We start from the raw sequence: 22,833 nt of genomic DNA on the forward strand, positions 1-22,833 counted from the left end.
CAGGGGGGTCAGTCCTCCTTTTGTACCTCTGAGCAGGTGATAAACTGGGCTGGCAGTTGCCCCTGCTGATGCCTGGTCCTGGAGAGGGACCAGATCACAGCAATGCAAATGCATTCAGACCAGATATTGGAGCAGGTGGTTATTGAATCAGTCAGATATGGGTAAGACTTGATAGACCCACAGGCCCAGGACTGTACTCTAGGTCAAACAGAGGAGTAGGGCTTTTGTGGAAGGAAATCCTGGGCAGGATCCTAGGAATCCAGGCAGGAGCCTTTATGAAAAGACGGAGACAGCAACACCCTATCCTTCAAGTGCACTCAGCAATGAAAACAGCACTTGTACTGATTAAAGCATAATAAATGTAATGAAAAACTCTGTAAGCTATTAGTGACTGCTACCTGTTATGCATTTCTTTTAAGAAAGACCCTTGAATGCTTATAACTATTTTTTCCCCCTAGAAAATCTTTCCACATTATTGCTGTTTCCTTTACTCACCACATTTGCAGTCATCACTTGTGAATTCAAGTAATGAATTCGTGAGGAGCCTGGATGGCATAATAATACAATCTTGCACACTATCACAGCTGCCACCCGGCAGTCCCAGGATGCTTAACCTGCGCAAGTGGATTAAGCCTCACAGTGCTCTTCTGCTGTGTGGGGAGGCAGTGAATGTCCCTTCAGGCAGAAGAGAAACCCTTCAGGGCACCATACTTCTGGGTCCCTGGGTCAGAAATGTACATTGCCTGTTTGGTACCAGCCTAACGCCTCCAGGAAGTGTCAGATCTGCTGTGCATGAACTACGCAGACAGCCTGCACGTGTTCAGTAACTCTGCCCTGCTGGGGTGTGCCTGGCTGCCAGCACACAGCACACACACAGGGTATTTCGTGCAGAAATGTGTAGTATGTTCACTGCTTCCACACAGTGATCAGTCGCTCAGGGCATGTGCATTAAGTCCACCCAGTACATCTAAAAGGCATTAGAACAGCTTATGTTGTGAACAGTTTGTGCAAGATAGAGCAAGGACTGTTATCCTTTGCTGTATATGTTCACAGAGGAACAGAACCATATGAAATTACGCCCAGAAATGTTTGACTCCATTTCTCACATGTTATGCAGCAGATCTGTGCATGCGTTTCAAAAATGTCCATGGGATTCAGATGTCTGGCATCTTGCTCAGATTTCAAAGTATGAAAAGAGTCTGCAATAACCTAGGTGCATGTTAGCTGTAATGAGAGCACAGAGAAGCAAAAGCATAGCAGAAAATTGTTAATCTGTTCCCCATGAAACACTTCATAATACAGCTTTGTTATTATAAATCTGCACAACTTCACTGATAGTGTATGAATCAACACAATAAAACTACTGCTTTTTTTATGGAAGGACTAGCCAAATGCTTTGTCTTACTCTCAGGTAGCACTAAACCCAGGTTAGTAAGGATATCTACTATTCTAAGCACTTCAACAGCTCACTACCTCCAAGACAACCAGCCATACTTTTAAATATTTTGCTGCACTGGAGCATAGTTCACAAAGCAGAACCTGTTACAACCAGAAATATACTGCACTTCCTCCACATTCTGAATTGGGAAGTAACACACTGATTTCTACTGTACCCCATTCCTTCATCATTGACACACCTAGAACTCTGCTGATCACTGAACTGTTGAAAAAGTTAATTGTTGAAAAGTGTTAATTTTAACAGGAGGCACACAAATGCCTGCAAAACCAACAGATCAGTCATAAGTGGGTAGGTAAAGAAATGTATTTTTATTTTTGTTTCAGTGATCTGTGTGGCCCAGCAGGGGACTCCAGTTTTGACAGGAATTAAATCGTGTTTTGCACCTGGCCAGGAAATGGAAACCCATTTGCAGAAGTTTTTAAAAGTCACATTGTTGCAGCATTACAGCGGGGGGAAAAATATCAACAGGTTCTTGAAACTAATTAGAATTAGTTAGTTAGAAAGAAGGTGGGTTTTAATAGTAGTCAAAGCTTTACCTGAAATATTAAACATGCACATCATGCACATCCAGCCATCATAAAAATCACAAATGTGAATCTGTTTACTTCTGAGAAACCTCTGACAGAGCCAGACAAAATGCACTAAATTCTTTCCACAAAGGAGCCGTGTATGGTTCCATCCTACAGTGCCTGCATGTTTGCTTAGAAAAGAAGAAACAGAAAATTTGCTTCTTTAGCCAAAATTCTGTTTAGGGAGTGAAGGCTTAGGGGAGATGGACAAAGAATTAACTGGTTCCATCCATCCATCCATCCATCCATCCATCTCTGCTGCTTTGAACTTAACAGAAGCTGATCTATTCCGGTTCCACAGCAATATCCTCCTGTGTCAGCCCACAGGAATGTCATGGAGGGAGATAATGCTCACAGGGTCTTTATATATTCTATGTCAAACAAGAGCAGGAACTGGTGGTTGGCTGGAGGACAGAAACAGCAGCCGGGGTGCCCAGAAGTGTGGGCAACCAAGGGAAACTAAAGCACTGTTTCTCTGCACAGACTTCCTGAGATCAGCAATTAAATGCACAGGATTAGGGAGAAGCTTACATCTGTCATATTACACTATACGAGTTCCAACACAGCTAGGTGTCGACTATTCTATGTCTCTGATGCTGGTAAAGCTAATAGTTAAAGTGCACCCTTGGAACGTTTTCTGTGAAGCTGACCACTAGAAAGGATAGCCAGCCTGGAACACTGAGATGAAAAGCAGCTTTTGCAATGATATTTGTTGTCTTGAACATTGTCACGGATGTAATGCAATATTATTCAGCTAACTGTACAGTTTTATTAAAGAAGCATTCATTGCTTTGATCCTTCCTGAAGAAGATCGATGTATTTGCAGACCAGAATATTCTGCCGATGAGGAATTTTTTTCTCTTGGCAGGAATCCAATCATCAAAACGTAGGCTTTTGTAGCTGTGGTGAGTAATCTGTCAGCAGGGAAACCATGACAGCCTAGAGGAGAAGAAAAATTCCAATCACATTGGAAACAGAGACTCGATAAAAATAAATAAGGGGGAAATATTTTCCTGCTTTAAAGTCTTGTGTTGAAAATTATTGTCCTGACAAAAACTGCCCACTTCGATTTATTTGCTAGAATTTCTGATGATGAATCAGGAAAGAGCTGAAAATCAGTTATGATGTTCTGTATTGCAGCTGATAGGTTTTCTTAGTGTGGACAAAATATATTAATGCACAGCCTAGGACAAATTGAGACAAATCATTTAGATCAAACACTGAGGCGTTTTTTTGGTGTGCTATATGCCATCCTCTGCTACTGCTAGAAAACTCTGTAGGAGCCCAATGAGCATGTGGGCTTGCCTGTGGGTTTCAGCAGAACTTCCATTAGCATCCATGAGAGCCATACTAGAACAAGGACTTTGAAATCTACCCCAGTTTAGCTATACTTTCTGAATTATAACATGGAAAATCCTCACTGAGGTTAATAGTGTGTCATCTACCCCTCCTGCCCTCCTCTAGTACTACAACAAAACAGCATGGCTGTGAAATGAGAGTATTTGGAATGTCAGCTAAATAACACACACTGTTGCAGCAGCTCTGCTGGCCTTCCCACACCTGTATACACAAGCCCCATGCTTGCCTTTGACAAGGTACTACCAGGTTCACACTGCTGTGATTTCACAGTGATATCTGACTGCAGACTGTTATTTTGGTCCAGAACTGGATCTACAGAGGTTCAGGGGCTATGATCTTGTTGCGTTTCCCTTCAGCACTGCTCAGTGTGAGAGGAAGTCCCAGGCACACGGTGGGGACTGAATATCCAGCTATGCAGCCTCTTGCTGCTACCCATGTCGTACCTGCACTCGGCCCTGTTTGGGACTACAGCTGAGCAAATAATTTATGTTCTAGTTTGGTGCCTGAGCGGAAAGTGGTAGAAAATAACAGACACACAAAACCCAGGCATTCATTATTTTATGGCTTGATAAAACACAAATACGACATTTTTCTCACCCTAAAATATAATGTGCGCTGGAAAAAATGTACAGTAAAGGGTTTATTTTCTTTTTGAAAAAATAATATTTAGGGCAATTAGAAACCTTGAAAATTTAAAGTAAAAAATTTTATCACTTTTTTGAATTCTAAGACTAAACTATGAATTTAACACAAATTTCTTAATACCTTTCTTTGACCATGTAAAATCTGAGGGTTTGGTAAATACCATACTCAACCACTTATTCGCCAAGAGCACACCTAGAGTTTATCTGAGAGTTATGACAGTGCCATTTGTGGTGAGGATTTTTTTCACCTCTGAATGTTTTCACTAGCTTTTGTCAACGTGATGGTTCTAAAGCCAACAATAAATAACAGGCTACTGAGATCTGGCAGTAATTTTCTGAAATTCTAGGAATGCTGAGACGGGAGTTATGGTTTGTGTTAAATGCCAGCGTCCTGTCGTGGTTCCCATGGATCGCACAGTATTACCCACACCATAACTTTTCAAGGCCCTTTAAAGCTTTGTTTTTGCATCACTTTCTCAGGGAAAGTTCCCATTGGTGTCTGTAGCAGCCTTTCCTGAGAGAAAACTGCAGGAGCTTTAAGTGTTTGGGAAATTGGAGTTCCTAACACCAGTCCCTGGGGACCCAGCATTTGACATGTATTAAAATTGAGCAGCTGAGTTAATCATTAGAATAAACCCAGTGATTTAAATACCAAAAAAAAATAAAAATTTATACTGTAGATTTCACTTAGCGATAAAAAATGGGTCAAACAACAGCAGATTAAGAACAAAATACATCACATATGTGTCCAGGAGTATTTGTGCTGCATATATATCTTTCCTGTAGTCAAAATTGTGATGTGTTATGGGGTGCATTTGAAGTATATGTATTAATATTCATTATTTATTGAGGAAATAAGCTGAATCAAGCCTGTACTGTAAGATAAAACAGAAGCTGACCCTGACTTCTAACTTCTGCTATCCTCTTTCTTTACCATAATTGTCCATTTTCTGTTTTCAGCCTCCTGGAAAACCAATGACCGTGGAGAATAAAATACTTCATCATCAACTTCTTCAGGTTTTCTGGGTAAACAATGTAAAAAAGTCCAGTTGGAAGCAGCAGATTTTGCAGTCTGTAGATCAAAAAGCATATAAAAATAAATACATAAATAAAAACATGTGAGGACATAAATAAAACCTTTAACTGGTAAAAAGGTTAAAGTATTCCATATTAGCTCCCACTTTGGTTACTTGGCTGGTGAACTCAGAAGGATTCCACAGACTGTAAAAGAATTCCTTATTTGTGAAAAAGATGGGAATATCCCCATGAAAGTCAGTAAGAGGTCAGTGCTGACTTCACAGGGATTAGATATTTACTCCTGTTCTTCTGGCTTTAGTAGTGGAGTAAAACTCCAGGGACCTAGAAGATCAATAAATTGCAATCTTTATTTGAATGCCACACACTAATATAATCTACCAATAATTGTAACAAGAACATAATAAACAATGATTTAAAAGGCTATATTTTTTTCTTTTTATATTGTCACTCATAATATATTGATCTAATACCAACGAACAATGAATTTAAGCATTTTAGGCCAGTTCAGAGACATCAATAACCATCAATAGTATTTTGTGAATTTGTGTTAAAATACAGTCAATAAAACCAGTAATTCTATCAGCAAGGAAGATGTCCTTTTTATCTTATACAATTAATAGTTTATGATTCTATGTATCCTCTAACAGATTTTGTGCTGATAAGCATTTCAACTGGGTGATTTTAAAGACATATGTTTGATACTTTATTCATTGACAGATATACACAAAATTGCCCCAAATGCTGCCCAGGCATTTAAGAATTTATCTGTGAGCTGCTCGTTCTAAATAAAACATATCATTTGGATCATTTCTGGTATCAAAGAGGAAATGCAAAGGTAGAAATAGCTTTTGGGTCATAAAGAAGTGAAGGATTAACTTTTCTGCACATGTTCTGGAGTGAGGCCTCATTGGGAAGCTCCGCAAGAGGCCAAGCCATGTGAAGTGTATAAGATAACTCAAACTTCGTTACTTTCGTGAGTTTTTCAAGCTGGATGGAGGTTTGCATGTGGTTGTTCCATAGCCCCACCTCACAAAGATACCAAACCCATGCTTTGCTGATGTTGATTCTCATAAATGCAAACTGTAAAAGCATCCAGAAAACTAAACCACAAAGCTAAATCTCAATTTTTACCTGCATCGTAATCTGATAACCTTGAAATGCCTTTAGTCTTTCTTTCTTTTCCTCTTCTTGCCCCATACTTATCCACGTATCTGTAACTAAGACATTGGCACCGTCTGCAGCCTCCAAAGGATCTGTTGTGAGGAGTAACTTGGTACCATACTAATGTGAATATAATAGACAAGACAAGAAACATCAATTTTGTTTATAACAAAAATGAACTTTATTCAAGCTACTCTACTAGCCTATTTCTTAGGTTCCTACCTCACTGGAGAACTGCTCAGTTATTTTAGTTATCTTGAGGTCTGGTTCAAAGCCCTGCCAAAAAAGGTGATAGGTTTACACGCAAGATTTAATTGATTTATTTTTATATACAAGATTTAATTGATTATTAACACTGGTTAGAAAAATACTGATTGAACCATTTGCCATGGGAAAAAGAATGTCTTTCAGAGTGGTAAAACTTGAGGAAATTACGTTAACTTTGTTGAAAGTTTATTTTGGAAATAAACTGGTGGAAGATGTTCTGATAAGGTAAGAAAAAATAAGTTTGAACAGTTACAGAATGAAAAGACTATACATAGGAGGTTTTTTTAACTTAAACTTTTTGCTTTATTTTTTATATCGTACTACAATGCAGCATCATCACTGTCAGCCAAACAAGATGCAACACTTCCACAAATCTGAGACAATTTTGTAGTGTTTTGGGGGAAGAGTGGGTATTGGATGACTTTGTAACACTTTCACAAGTGGAATTATCATCTTCCATGATTTATACTGCAGTCACAAATTCCCCTCAGCCCTTCTGAAGTTGGACTCAGTAATTACTTCTGCTTTGCATCAAAATAGCTGAATCAGGATTCTGAACCTTGGTTCTAAAAGCTGGCATGCGAGATACGTGCAAACAACACTAGCTGAGGCCCTTGGTAACTGTCCAAGTGGCTGAGACAAGAATGGGCAGTTTGCCTTCTTTACTCCATGTGCATGGCTTTCCTACCTTGGGAGTTGCAATATGCAGGTGAATTCCCAGCTTCGCAGCACTTGTCATGATGGAGTGGAGAACATTGTTTCCATCCCCAATCCAGGTGATTGTAAGCCCATTCAGCCCACCGTAGTGCTCCTGCCAAATTAATCAGACAACCCTTGGGTTATGTTCCAGGAAGCTGATGCCCTGGGTAGGAGGGATTGATCAGATGGGTCTGCTGCAAAGAAGGCTGGGTACCTTCAAATGCTAGCTGCATGGAACCATACTTTTAATTAAACTTAGTACAGCTACAAGATGACCAGAGAGGAAAAAATCTCCCATGTCTTACATGAAGGGCCAAGTACTGCAGCTTTCTCCCCTGAAGGACACATTGACAGGTAAGACATACGGGGAAGCTGAGGCTGAGACACAGTAGTGCTGTAAGCTGTACAGCTGTGGGTTGGTGCTCATAAATATCAGTGAACAGTAGAAATTCTTTATATAGAGGCAATGCTGGCACTTAGCACAGCACTCATTCCAGCTTCCCCCCAAATTGTGAAAATATCCCTATTGAGGATGGCCTTGGAGTGCATTTTCACTGTCACAGCTGTACAGGACAGCAAAGAGCAATACTTTGAAAGCAGCTGTGCCGCTCATGGGCTCATGGTTTGCTCTGCCTTGTACAGCCAAAGAGTGATTTTTTAGCTTGTGGTTTGTATGAACTTGAAACAGCATTTCAGCATTAACTGTAGCTTTACCCACTGGCACTTACAGCCTGTACATGTATGGCTACTCTGGCCTTCAGCTCCCAGCAGATAGGGTCTAAGGAGGAACAACAGTAATATGATTTTCATATTTCCAAAACAGGAAATATGGCCTTTTTAGCCATATTGTTTTGAATATGCATGGTTATAGGTACTTAAGTTGATACCAGAAAGTTTGCAAAGACATAACCAAATGCTTCTATATGCCTGCTCTGTACAACTCCACCTAATGACTCAAAAGACTAAAGACATGCTTTTTATTCTTAGTTCAAAACTGGGCCATGCTACAATTGTATTGTAGTAGCTGGAAGCCAGACAGTGATTCAACACTTTGTGTGACATGATTCAAGGCTTGTCAGAGAGGATAAGCATCCACACTGTAGAGCTGTCCTAACTGGCAACTTTGCAGGCAGCCACAGCAAAGAGGCCAAAAGACTGAATAGGGAAAGGGCTGGGACTACCCCCTTCTCTCCTGGCAGCAGCTTCTTCTAAACAAATAGTTATGAAGTTGTTCCAGAACAAAGTTAATGGCATTTCTGCCAATGACCACAATTTTGAGTCAAAAATAGTAACATTTGAAATACTGAATGGCATTAAAATGCCATTGAAATCTAAACCTAATGGAATCTGAGGCTGCCTACAGTTTAAGAGCTAAAACTAGGGTATTGCAAAACTATTGCTTTTTCAGTTGATGTTTATTAGCAACAGGCTTATTGGCAGAGGTTTGATGCAAGGGTATTTACAGGAGAGCAAATCAGAACTTTGCTGACTGGAAGTTACTTCAGTGAAACAGTTCTGCAGGTCCCCTAAGGATCTTTCAAAGTCCTTCCACATCTCCTAGCAGTGCTACTTCTAAGAGAAGGCCAAACTAAAGCATTTATTTAAGGGCTTGTTTCCAGCTAGGTCTTAGTGATAGCTGAGACATGAACCCACAGTCAGGAGCAAATGAGACAGCCCTGAGATCTTTTGATCTCTACTGTTTAAAAATAGGCACTGTAGTCTTAATGCTCAAAGCACTCACTAGTGAGTCACAAATATACTGCTGTGTTAAATAACTTCCACCTTATTACCAGCTGCTACTTTGCATTAAAAGAAACACAGTGCATACTAAATACTTTTCTCTGTTCCCAAGCTACTAGCTGTTACAGATAAAATATGAAGTAACGGAGATGTCCATATAATGACCCCTAATGTGCACTGCAAATTGCAAAGCCACATCTGCAGTGACTACTGTATAGAGCGGACATAGCTGAGCTAATCTTAATGAAGACATTTAGCTAATGGAAAAAGTTGTAGACAAGGCAGAATCAAGTGGTGTGTGTGCTGGTGGAGCCTATTTTGTATCCTGTGCTAAGCTTTATGTTGTCACTGGTATGCTGCTGTATTTCAAACCCCTTCATCTAAAGCCAGCTTACCATGGCTGTGACTGCACTGCTTACACACAGACATCCTGAGCTTCCAAGAAAGACGAGATGATTGTGTTGGTCAGAACCAGAAAGCTTTGAGGCAATACGAAAGCTACTGTAAATGAGATAATTTACTTATTTTTTGTTTGTTTGTTTTATAATATGTGCTTATACAATTGCACAGAGAAAATCCTGATAACGGTGTTTTGCCATGAATTAACACTTTAGTCTAAACCAGAACTTCTACAATACATGCTGATCACATGAGCTTCTGAAGCTACTTTTTCCCTTACATCCCTCCCCAATTTTTCCAAACTCTATTATAGAATCATAGAATAGTTAGGGTTGGAAAGGACCTCAAGATCATCTAGTTACAACCCCCCTGCCATGGGCAGGGACACCTCACACTAAACCATCCCACACAAGGCTTCATCCAACCTGGCCTTGAACACCGCCAGGGATGGAGCACTCACAACCCCCCTGGGCAATCGATTCCAGTGTCTCACCACCCTAACAGGAAAGAATTTCCTCCTTATATCCAATTTAAACTTCCCTGTTTAAGTTTTAACCTGTTACCCCTTGTCCTGTCACTACAGTCCCTGAGGAAGAGTCCCTCCCCAGCATCCCTATAGGCCCCCTTCAGATACTGGAAGGCTGCTATGAGGTCCCCACGCAGCCTTCTCTTCACCAGGCTGAACAGCCCCAACCTTTTCAGCCTAGCTTCATACGAGAGGTGCTCCAGTCCCCTGATCATCCTTGTGGTCCTCCTCTGGACTTGTTCCAACAGTTCCTTGTCCTTTTTATGTTGAGGACACCAGAACTGCACACAATACTCCAGGTGAGGTCTCACGAGAGCAGAGTAGAGGGGCAGGATCACCTCCTTCGACCTGCTGGTCACGCTCCTTTTGATGCAGCCCAGGATACGGTTGGCTTTCTGGGCTGCGAGCGCACACTGAAGCCGGCTCATGTTCATTTTCTCATCGACCAGCACCCCCAAGTCCTTCTCCTCAGGGCTGCTCTGAATCTCTTCTTTGCCCAACCTGTAGCTGTGCCTGGGATTGCTCCGACGCAGGTGCAGGACCTTGCACTTGTCGTGGTTGAACTTCATAAGGTTGGCATCAGCCCACCTCACGAGTGTGTCAAGGTCCCTCTGGATGGCATCCCTTCCCTCCAGCATATCAACCGGACCACACAGCTTGGTGTCATCGGCAAACTTGCTGAGGGCGCACTCAATCCCACTGTCTATGTCAGTGACAAAGATGTTAAACAAGATCGGTCCCAACACCGATCCCTGAGGGACACCACTCGTTACCGGTCTCCAGCCGGACATCGAGCCATTGACCACAACTCTTTGTGTGTGGCCATCCAGCCAGTTCTTTATCCACCGAGTGGTCCATCCATCAAATTGATGTCTCTCCAATTTAGAGACCAGGATGTTGTGTGGGACAGCGTCAAACCTTTGCACAAGTCCAGGTAGATGACATCAACTGCTCTACCCCTGTCCATCAATTCTGTAGCCCCATCATAGAAGGCCACCAAATTGGTCAGGCAGGATTTCCCCTTAGTGAAGCCATGCTGGCTGTCACCAATCACCTTGTTGTTTTTCATGTGCCTTAGCATGCCTTCCAGGAGAATGTGCTCCAAGATTTTACCAGGCACAGAGGTGACACGGACTGGTCTGTAATTCCCTGGGTCTTCCATTTTCCCCTTCTTGAAAATGGGGGTTATATTTCCCTTTTTCCAGTCATCAAGAACTTCACCTGACTGCCATGTTTTTTCAAATACGATGGCCAGTGGCTTAGCAACTTCATTCGCCAGCTCCTTCAGGACCCGCGGACGGATTCCATCAGGTCCCACGGACTTGTGCACGTTCAGATTTTTAAGATGGTCTCGAACCAGATCCTCTCCTACAGTGGGCCCAAGGTCTTCATTCTCACAGTCCCTGCATCTGCCTTCTAAGAACTGGGTGGTGCAGTCAGAGCCTTTGCCAGTGAAGAATGAGGCAAAGAAGTCATTCAGAACCTCAGCCTTCTCCAAATCCTGTGTAGCCAGTTCTCCCGAAAGCTTCTTCAGGGGGCCTACGTTGTCCCTAGTCTGTTTTTTGTTTGCTACGTACCTAGAGAATCCCTTTCTGTTATCCTTAACATCCCTGGCTAGGTTTAATTCTAGCTGGGCCTTAGCCTTCCTAACCTGGTCCCTAGCTTCCTAGGCAACATCCCTGTACTCTACCCAGGCCGCCTGTCCTTGCTTCCACCTTTTATAAGCTTCTTTTTTCCTTTGAATTTTCCTCAGCAGCTCCTTATCCATCCAAGGATGGCTCCTACCCCTCCTGCTGCCTCCTGTAGCAGGTGACCCTTGAATATCAACCAACAGCCTTGGCCCGCCCTGCCCTCCAGGGCTATATCCCATGGAACCTTACTGAGCAGGCTCCTGAAGAGGCCAAAGTCTGCTCTCTTGAAGTCCAGGGCAGTGAGCTTGCTACACGCTCTTCTCACTGTCCTGGGGATCTCAAATTCGACCATCTCGTGATCGCTGCATCCAAGGCTGCCCTGGAGTGTCACATTTCCAACCAGCCCTTCCCTGTTGGTGAGCACAAGGTCAAGCATGGCCCCTCTCCTTGTCGGCTCCTCTATTACTTGCAGAAGGAAGTTGTCTTCCTCACAATCAAGGAACCTCCTGGATTGCTTGTGCTGTGCAGTGCCATCATTCCAACAGATATCAGGGTGGTTGAAGTCCCCCATGAGAACAAGGGCCTGCGAGCGTGAGGCTTTTCCTATCTCTCTGTAGAGTGCTTCATCCACAGGTTCTCCTGGATCAGGCGGCCTGTAACAGATCCCCCAGTAATTCTCCCACGGCTGTTTTCCCTTTAACCCTGACCCACAAACTCTCTGTAAACTGCTTTCTACCTGCTTGGGTGTTCTTCAGTTTCTCTTTACACTTCAAAATATTTATTCTCCTAGTAAAGCCATACAAAAAAATAGCATACTTAGAAAGTCTAGAGCCCTTCTCCCTGATGAATCCCTCTTTGGCAAACGATTGGTTGCTGCTGTAGTGCCACAAAACTTGGCTTTGCTATTGTCATGAAAAATCCCTGCTAAATAATTAATGTCACTTTTACAGTCAACTTTCTCACCCTCATGCTGTTTTTACAATGCTTCATTCTGTTCTTAGCTGTGGTTGCAGTGTACCAGTGTATCAGACCCTGGGAAATAATAAACATGCTCAGCGATTTAGCACTGTTGTATGTTCAGAAAAGACTGGTTTAGTTAATTAGGGATATTCGTGTCTGCCTCTGCCTGGACTTGCTTCCAGCTAGGCTGAAACTCTGACACCATTATAGATCACTTCTGAAATGTTTGACCACAACAGTCATAACAGCCCTCAATTAAAACAAGCTTTTGAATACTGAATCAATAATCTGTCAAAACTTAAAATGGAAAGCAAGGACTAGTCACAGCATTAGCCCTTTGGGAGGCAGTGCAATTGAGTAAATCAGAAACTGGGCAAACTTGGATCTACTGACTCTCAAACTGAGCTAAAGGCAGATGCAGGTCCATTTATTTTTCTTACTCCCACACTGGGTTTTGTCTTGTTTATTGAAACAGTACATCCTAGAGGATCAGACCAGATCTCAGTTGGGATTTCTAATTGTTACAATAATGATGATGACAATGATGATGGTGGTGGTGAATCTGAAGACTATAAATATTTGAGCTCTTTGGGTGACAGACTGAGGAGAAGTTCAGGTATACGGCAGCCCTGTTGAAGCTGGGCAACACTGTAATTACACTACTTAAAAAGGATTCACTGATGTATTTCTTATGCCAATCACGTCTTTCTGAAAAAGACATTTCCCATCAGACCAGTGACATAAAAAGCTAGTGGCATATGGATCCGCTCTAATTACCAGTCTGGCCATCTTGCAGTCAACTACAAGTCAGCTCATATGGCCAATGACATTACTATCAATTGAATCAATGTCAGTTCCCTGCTTGTCCCTGGAATACAAATTGTGTGATCCTGTCCTCCAGCCAAGCTTCACAGAGCAGAAGCTGTGAGCCACAGCTTCTGCCAGGGAAACTGAGAGGTACTGGGTGGGCTCAGCAAGAAGCTGTTACATGTCTTCAGCACAGAGAAGTGGCTCTGCGTGTGCACAATACCAGCACTCATGGTCTCTAAAGGCCGAATCCCAAACCCTCAAAATCACGTTGCATAAAGTTTACAACCATTTCTAGTGGGTTATAAATCAAGAGCAAACTCAGATCAACACAACTTTTAAGAAAGACGGTAGCACATATACTACGTCCCTCTTAGCATAACACGACATTAATCCTGACCACAGTATTAAAGGGCAGAGACAGCTTAGATGTCAAACATGTGGGGGGCTCCAAGTTGCTCAGGAAGAAGGCACTGGGCAAGAGGATGTTGAATCTGAAGAATCTCACCCCAGTATTCCTGACAAAGCACACTGTCTGATCTGACAAGAACAACCTGAACACAGAATGTGAACTGACAACCCTGAAAATAAACCAGCCAAATTGTTTGGGGAATGCAAGAGACTATAATAAAACAACCGCATTTAAAAGCACCTGTGAAAAGGGAATCAGAAGCCACAAGCAAGAATACATTTTAACAGAATAAACCAGAAAACCAGGCAGTTTCAGATCAAAGAGAAGATGCTTGAAGAGGATTCAAGAAGGCATGTGATAAAATGAATAGGATTTAGAAAATGGAAGAATAAAAATGTGCTAAGCACGAAGAGGGCCTGAGTGCACGCAGTCCTCCACTGGCAATGCAGCAGGAGGGAAAAAAAGAAAGAGAAAAGAAAGTACATTTTAGTTATGTACTGACAGCAGGAAGGAGCAAATACAGGCAGGAAAATATTTACAGAGATAAGGAAGTGACCTTTTTAAAGATAAATAAACTGTGCATAATCTGCAGTTATATTTATATATAAGGCTAGCAGTCTGTGCCACTATTGTATTTTGCATGTGTGTGTGAGCCAAATATATTGCCTTTGCATAGCAGAAAGGCAGTGCAAACGTTATATATGAACTTTCAATTAATTTAGAGAATCAGAGGTACTATTCAACATCCCCATATTAATCTTACTGCAGGCAGTTCTTGGGTAACATCTTTTTACCCTGCTGAAAATCTCATGAGAAGTTTGATTGTGGTAAGTAACAACTAGACCCTGTGGCTCACACTTCTTTAAGCATTATTCCTACTTCTGTGACCTCGTAAAGTTTATTATACAATTAAAATGCCATTTTATTACATGCTACTGGCTTAAGACCAGTCTTCTCCACCTCACTGTACATACAGTGCACAGAGGAAAAAAAGCAGCAGACAGGCAGGTCAGAAAAGGAAAGAACAGCACCCACAGTGAGCTGAGGGGAGCTGAGAGCTCCCCCCTGCCTGATCCTCTGTCCGGGGTGAGAAAGCAAGAATGGATAGTGGGTCAGAAACCGGTGGTGCACCGTGCCCTCGGGGAAGTGGCAGCCAGCCAGCTGCCCTCCAAAGACCTCCTGACAAACTCTGGGCTGAGGAACATGCGGGAAAGACTAGGAGAGAGTTGGACACAGTTGGAGGAAACAGAGCTCTGCTTATTAGGCTGACTGGAAAAGTGCTGTACATTTTGAAAAGCTTCCATGACAGTCAAAACCTGAGCCATTCCTTGAGATCTCTGTGGGTGCTCACTCAGTAATGATACATCTGCACATCAAACGTTTCTTTTGTTTGAGTGCGAAGTGATGTGGTTGTGTTTCCTCTTAATGTAAAGGGGGAAGCAACACTCTTTCCAAAGATGTTCTCCCCAGTGCTTGATGCAGCAAGGACACCCATCTGCTGTTACTGCTGCCCAAGGCGTTCAACCCAAACAAAAGTCCAGCCTGTGGGCTCATGTTTGTTTGGAGATGGCTGCCCTGTACAAGGACACAATGGAGGAGGAGCAGAGGGTGGTCAACAGAGCATCATGCACTGATTCTGCTGATCTCCATAGGTTTCGCCCTAGTATCAATGGAGAAAGGGATGCATCTCTAGAGTTTTGATGCTCAGTGGTCTCTCTTCATTGCTTGGAGATGGAGAACAGGGCAACAGCACTCTGAACTTTGGTTCTGTGGTCAGTGACCTGGACAAAACCAGGTTTAGGAGCAGAGATATCAATAGTTGTGTAGGCTGAGTCACAGATTATTCCTGAAGCTTGTTATTCGCAAGTGATAAAATGCTAATAAGCTGTTTGCAAGACAGAAGCCTCTATATAACACTACTATAAGATTCACCTGGTTTACAGTTGCCCACAGGGTTTAAATGAACTTACGACATATAAAGATTGATGATGTTCCCATTGCAATGTACTGTCTTACGTAATTTGAACAGTTCATTAAGACTGGCACAATGTGATCTCCCAAATGAACCTTATCCTGGGATATGTGAAGCATTTTAGTCCCAAGTTCACCAGTTTTTGCTGGTCTCTTCAAGTATTGAAAATTTTACAAAAAAATACTAATCCAAGTAAGGAAAAAGCAATTTTCACTAAAGACATGAATCTTCCAGTATTTAAAGTTTAAGGCATGAATAATTTATTATTACTCTCACTAGATCTTTTTCACATACTGAATGTCCCCTATCAAAGTCTTCAACAGCTGAGAAACACAGCTGAATAGATGAGGAAATTGTTCTGCCCTCCCTTTTTCAAGCAGCATGATTTTGTTCATTCAGAAAGTAAACAAGGTCAGAGGAGTTCATCATAGTTGTCAACCAGCACTGCAGTATAATAATCTTTTTTTTATAAGCCAGTTCCTCAATTGATTGTAAAACAGCATAGTCCTTTGGTTCACAGATAAACATCTGGTATTCTATGTGTGAAACATTATCCTGCTGTCAAATCAACTATTGCATTGAACTACAAAATACGATCTTTTTTTCAACTATTTCTTGATGTGAGCAAAGTTTAAATAGGTTTAAGTGCCTGAACTTTAGGTGTTTGCACTGGTAGCATTGAGTGGCTTTTAGAAACAAATTTCTTTAACTGATTTCCTAATACAGATAGTGATTCCTTTTAAACTATGCATGGGTTAGGGAGGAATTAAGAGTGAAACACTGATTTTTTTTTTAAGTCAGTGGAAAATCTTCTGCTGGCTTTGACTGAGCCAACATCTCACTGTAAAATGTAATATGTAAAGCTCCTTGCCCATTTTCTGAATTGTAGCCTAATTCCAATGAAGTACTTAATTTTATGTTAAACTTCAGTCCCACTGAAGGGATCAATATCCCACTGGATCAATATCTCTTCAAATAACAAGTGTCATATGACTACCACTTAAAAAAAACCCTAGGAACAAATGCTTTTGAACCTGACTTCCCCAAATACTTACCAAGACTTGGAGAAAAAGAAAATTGATACTAAAGGGGGATTATTTTGTTACCTGAAGAGTTAGGTAATCGGCTAAAATCTGGAGAGGATGGTGTAAATCGGACAGTCCGTTGATTATTGGGATAGTGGCTTGTTTCATCATTAGGTGCAGATCGTTATGCTTATAAACTCGAGCCAAGATTGCATTTGTCATGCTGGAAAGCACCCTGGAGGATGGCAGAAAATACCCAAGTCAAACGCAGTAAGTACAGCCCTGCTGCACTCTTCAGCATGCAACACATCAATATTAATGAGAAGTGCCAATGAATCACATTTTTTTCAGCTATCTGAATAATTTATCACGTCTGCATAACAAACTTAAATGCAGACATTTAATAAACTTCTAATAAGTAAGCAGGTCTACTTATTAACAAACTATAGTAAGTAAATGAAAACTGCCACTGTATTTTATGTTTTCTTCTCTTTAGTGTTTGATTGTAGCTGCAGACAGAACATCAATAAATAGTAAGGTATCCAAACTAAGATAAGCGGTTGTGTGACACTGTAACATTTGAAAAATTTGGTAGCTTCAGAAGAGACAAAGTACAAGATTTCTTGAGACTTTTAGCAAAGAGCAAATGTAGCATTGACTGACTATTACAGTGTCTGTGTATGGTAGCCTGACCTTTGTGAGGATTAAAAACACAGATATGTCTTAGATTACCCCATTTATTTACTGACCATAGAAACAGGAGGCTAATAACGCTGGTCTGTTCTTTCTCCTACTTAAAAACTTGTGTGTTGAAACACATGATATCAGTGTTAAAGTAATGCCCAAATTTGAAATTCGGTATATGGATATGGGCACGCAGGAGTCACTGTACCCCTCTGGCTTTAACTTCATTTTGCCAAAGTGCGAAAGACTGAGAGATTAGCATAGTATACTCAGTGTGCTCTGAATTCTTTAGAGAAATTAAATATGGATTGGAGCTCTGCCTTTCTCTGCATTTCTGCGTTTTAATCAGGCCCTGAAGCCTGACTTTGAAGTAGTGTTTTGTGTGTTTTCATGTTATTTCTAATAAGACCTTAAAATAAAACAAGGAAGAGACTGAATAGAAGAGTATGCAAAATCCTCGTGGTATCTATCTATCTTCCTGATTAGCCATGAAGAATTCCGGCATCTTCTCTTGTGGAAATGCGGCTGTTAATGCTGTTGCCTTTACACAGACGAATCTCCTGATGAAGTCAGTAACAAGTATTTTCTACTGACACCGGACATTCCTCACACAAGCAAAACTCTAATAAAATGTCATAAGGTTCCCTGTAGAGCTCTCTTGGAAGAAAAGACTGCTGATAGCAGCTATAAGTGAAAAGGAGGAACCGAACAAGGTGTTTACTGATTGCAAGGTATAGGAACAGCTGCTCTTTGTGCTATTATTTCTTTTTAGCTCATCAGTTTCTTTCTCACTGAGTGTTTATTCTAGCTTGAAGCATGCAACTGTGGAAAATCTGTTCTGCTCTTAACTAGTCACCAGGAATGGCATGCATGGTTCCTTTTGTTAGCCATCTAACAGGTGCCCACTCCAAGCAATACATAGCCGGTCCCGCCAGCCAAAGGAAAGAGGCAATCACATGGGGAAATTGCCCATTTTTCTTAGATTCCTTTTTCTTTCTTTTTTTTTTTAGGATGGCAGGACAACTGATTCTAACCCAACGTGACTGATAACGAATTTAGAGAAGATGGTCCCTTTAGAGGACATGCCATCAGAGGAGATCCAGTCCTAATCAATTACCAACTAGTGAAAACTGATAGATTTTCTTTCTGGCAAAAAAAAATTCTATCTGCTGTTGAAAGCAGATGTTAGACTTATTAGACACTTAGTGGCAAGACACCAGACAGTCCTTCTGCAAGCATTTCTAGATGTCATATCTTACAGTAGGAAATCCAGGTGGAAACCGGGTTTATTCTTTGTGAAATCAAAACCAAATTGACCTCAGGAAAAAAAACCCAAAAACCAAAAAACAAAACCAAACCAAACCAAACCTTGTCTCAGGAGATGAAGAATCAACTCAATTTAAAGGAAACCATATGAGGCTGGGATTGCATAGGGAAACAGACCTGACTGGATAGGGTCTTTAATAAAGACAAAGTTTTGGAGGGTGAGGGGGAGTAAACACAGGCTCATCAGGTGACTTTTGATTTGAGGTTCCTGTATTATCACCAACTACAAGGTCCTTCTCTCTTTTCAATCTTTTTGCAAAACTGTGATCCTATCCATTTCAAAATTCTAAAGCTTGGAAATATGTAAGTGTATTAGAATGCTGCATGTCTCTCTTTTCGAAATAACTTTGATTTCTACAGAGGAAAGCTGGAAATTTTTACTGAAGTGTATCCTCAGAGGGATCCAAAATTAAAGACAAGTAAAAGTATTCTTTTTTGGCGTGGCTGATTTCTGAATTTGAAAATGGGCCATTTGCATGTATTTCAAGTAGAATATTGCTATCCAAGGTAGTTTTGATTTTGTTGGGAAAGTACACAGGTTTTAATTTCTGATAAGACTGCTTCATTGTCAGCCTTACAGGAGCATATATGGTGGATGTGTTCTCAGTAAGCAGTGAGAAGTAAACCCGTTCCCCATAGATGCAGAGATCCATTCCCTAATAATGCCAGCGGACTGGTAAAATCATCCTAAGAGTTCTTCGCTGCTGTCACTGAACGTTATGGCCCCTGAGCTATAGTGGTGCACAGTGGGACTGCTCTATAGTGGAAAATACAGATACAGTACTTATATTTCATTTCATGTAATATATCAGACATGCTAAACAGCACTGAAAGGCTTAGAGCTCTTTTATGGGTGGTAACTTTTGCTACTGTGTCAGCATAAATGTAAATGTCTTATGAAGCGTGGAAGAACTGATTTATAAGCAGGTTATAAATCACTAAAGGTATGTTCACAGCAGAAATTCTTTCAACCCTTACCTGCAGCAATTCTAATGAAAACTGACTTTTATAGATCTGTGCCTCTTTTGCTTCAAGTTTCAGTTTCAAATACTTCTAAGGCCTTCAGAGCCCTAAACGCATGGCTGTAAATATTTGAAATACCCTCTGGGCCTACTACAGGCATTCTTTTTTTCATTCTTACATTAATAGAATGAATTAAGCTGGGATCTTATCCTTCAATCACAAGAAATGCCAAGGAATTAACAGTCAGGTTGTTCTTTTGATTGTGCAAAGTCAATAATAATTCTGCCAATGAGAGCAGGAGTGAAGCAGAACACATGGGGCTCTGTAAGGACTTGAGAGAGCCCTCACTCCACAGAGGCGAGTGATGTGTCTCAGTAGAGGAGCAAAATCCCCAGGTCAGGGTCATAAAAAGGGACTTGCCCTGGAAGAGCAAGCAGTGACAGAGAAAAGCGGAGCTGAAGGCATGCGTGGGAAGTGGGAATTGTGTGAGCTTCTTCCACAGAATGGAGACTCCTCTGGATGGAAGATTTTCTTACTTCTGCTTCTTGCCTTATTTCTTGTAGCTTACTGTGTTTCTGATCCAGTGAGAACGGAAGGCAAGACACTTGGTGAATAATACTTATTTACATCATTGTGGGGGATTTACCTTTGATATGTTTCCCATTCACCTTCACTATGACATAATAAGCTAAGTATGTTTGACTTGAAAAATCCTCCATCTCTCATGCCAGTAGAGCTGTAGCTGGAATGCATGTGCTCTGACGCATTTAAATAGCACGCTTTGATGAAGCTATAGCTGCGCTGCTTAAACTGTGGGTATGTCCCATGTTGTACGAAGAATGCTTTTGAGGGGATGTATTTGAATCCCATGGCATGAGCAATTCTGAACTGGACAGAGTGGCCACTGGACACAGTAACCTAATGTACCTCAGACTTGGCTGCTAAGTCTCAGATTAACCTGTTCCCTTTGTAGGCCCATGAGTTTACGCATTGAATCTTTCAAACTTGTAGTTACTGAAGCAAGGCAGTGGGACACACTTTTGTTGAAACATCTGAGCGCTATCACTACAGCTTATATTGATACTGGCAGAGTTATATATCCAGCAGGGAGTGAGAGCTAAGTACTTTCAAGCCTCAAGATACAGAAATTTTTACTTTCTACTGTCAACACCCATATGCGTTCCACTTCAATAGCAAAAAGCAAGAAAGGAAACTTTAAAATGTTGAAATGTTTGGTCTTTTCTATATGTTTTCCTTTGATTCCACCACAGGGAGAACAGCCCCAGAGTTCTCAAACAACCTCTTCAACTGACTGTGAAAACTGTAGTATGCAGCAGAGGCAATGGGACCTCATCTGGCTGATTAGATATTCTGAATTGTGCCTGACAAGCTTGACACTGTACGTCTTTCACAAGAATAAAAAGGACCTTTCTGACACTACTAACCTTCCACCAACGAGCCTGAGTCAGGCTGCAACAGGGCTGCCTAGAAAGCAGCACAATAATGAGGATGGATGAGTCTTTAATACATGGGAGTGCTATGTTCTGCCTACTTTCTGCAGCACTGGAGAGAATCCACCAGAGAAAAAGCTTGAGTTCAGTTCTTTCCTGTTACGGCAATGAGGATAGTTTGCTAGCTACCCATCCCTACAAGCATGTGGGAATGGGCATGAATAAGATCTTCCAAGGGTCCCTGTAGAAGAACAATGCCATAGCCCAGCCTCCAGTCCTGACAGTGGGTACAGCTCTAGAAGAGGGCACATGAGATCATAAATTGCCTGCAAAGTGTTGATGCTGCTGAAACAGGGGGATGAGAGTGGCCTTCAATGCAGCCTGTCACAGCAGATAGGCTAAGACCCATCAGCAGCTGCCCTAACTAGGATAAATAAAGTCTTTGCTTTTTGATTTTGCTTTTTTGTTTGCCGGTGAGCTGTACTTCTAGTTCCATGAGGAGCAACAGAACTAGAAGGTTCTAGTCTTGTTTGAATATAAGTGGTGTCACCAGTGGAACTATACTACTGAGGCACATAAAATGTTTCTGTTTGTGTGACTGTCACTCTCATTAGCACTCTGTATGCCAAATTCGATAAAAATATTTCACACTTTGGAGAGCTGAAGTGGCTGGAATGGTGCTGTACTGAGCTACACATTCTGTGAACTGATCTGCAGAAATTTAAGAAACGTGGAGTGCCTTCTGACATTATCCAGAATGAAAATATTAGCTTCCAAAATTCTATAAGACAGGTTTCAGCCTGGTAAACTACCAAATGCATAGTCATTAATCAAGTGATGTTTCACCAACCTTGCTGTATCTGAGAGACTCTCGTTAGTGCCCAGATGTATGTCTTGTGTTGTAAGGAAGGCAGGATGTCCTCCAAGTAGAGCAAATCCTACAGTGAGGACAAATAAAAAAAGAAATTAAACACCAGAACATCTTATTTACATCCAAGATCCAAAAAGTCTTTTTCATGTCAAAGATATTTACAGCAATAAAAGTAAAACTCAGCAGGGTATCCAGATGTTTCAAACACTTGAAGTCTGACAACAAGGCACAAATAAATGCGTTTTGAAATAAAACCACACAAATGTGATGCTTTGCTGAAATCCTAAGGCATGAGTTCTGATCTGTGTTCATAGGAACAGCCATTCATGCTGAAAGGCTACGCATTGCCAGAAGCATCACTGTGGGTCCCTGTTAAGAGTTAGGTAATCCATTCATCATGCTGAATTTCTACTTCAAGGGGCTTAGCGTTCTAGAAGGGCCATCTGAGTCACTAGGTGTAATCCCACATCCTTGCAAGAAGCTTCAAGTACTGTCACTCAGATAGAAAATCTGAAGTTCCTTTATATACTGTAACAAACTTGAGCTTGGTCACAAATGACCAAATGCCTTAAAAATGATAATGTGACAGAGAGAAAAGGAAAGATCTTAGGCACTGCCAGCACCCCTCCACCCTGCAATAGGTAGGAATTTACAAGGTGAGCCAAGTAACTGGATGGATAAGGTCTGAAGGGTTAAGCCCTTGTCGTGGTTTAAAGCCTGTCGACAAGTCAGCCACGCAGTCCACAATCCCACTCCCCACCCTGCTCCTGGAGGGATGGGGAGAAGAACTGAGAGAATCTAACTCCCACGGGTTGAGATGAGAACAGCCCAGTAACTAAGGTATAACACAAACCACTGCTGCTACCACCA

General features: G+C 41.5%; 1 protein-coding gene across 3 annotated transcripts in view; it reads right to left on the bottom strand.

The window, feature by feature from the left end:
* Positions 1-2,811: 2,811 nt before the first annotated feature.
* Positions 2,812-22,833, bottom strand: part of OTC (ornithine transcarbamylase) — a 31,033-nt gene continuing 11,011 nt past the window's right edge. For 2 of the 3 annotated variants that reach the window (XM_065677181.1, XM_065677183.1), the window contains exons 4-10: positions 21,943-22,030; positions 16,750-16,903; positions 7,186-7,308; positions 6,453-6,506; positions 6,201-6,350; positions 4,966-5,103; positions 2,812-2,967 (exon numbers count right to left, since the gene is read on the bottom strand). In XM_065677181.1, the coding sequence (XP_065533253.1) occupies positions 2,908-2,967; positions 4,966-5,103; positions 6,201-6,350; positions 6,453-6,506; positions 7,186-7,308; positions 16,750-16,903; positions 21,943-22,030 (767 nt within the window). In that variant the 3' untranslated portion in view covers positions 2,812-2,907. Of the gene's footprint in view, positions 2,968-4,930; positions 5,104-6,200; positions 6,351-6,452; positions 6,507-7,185; positions 7,309-16,749; positions 16,904-21,942; positions 22,031-22,833 lie in introns of all 3 variants that reach the window. The other variant, XM_065677182.1, reaches the window with a different exon arrangement.

The sequence above is a fragment of the Lathamus discolor genome, chromosome 4 (genome assembly GCF_037157495.1).
Source record: "Lathamus discolor isolate bLatDis1 chromosome 4, bLatDis1.hap1, whole genome shotgun sequence".
Taxonomy (NCBI): Eukaryota; Metazoa; Chordata; class Aves; order Psittaciformes; family Psittacidae; genus Lathamus; species Lathamus discolor.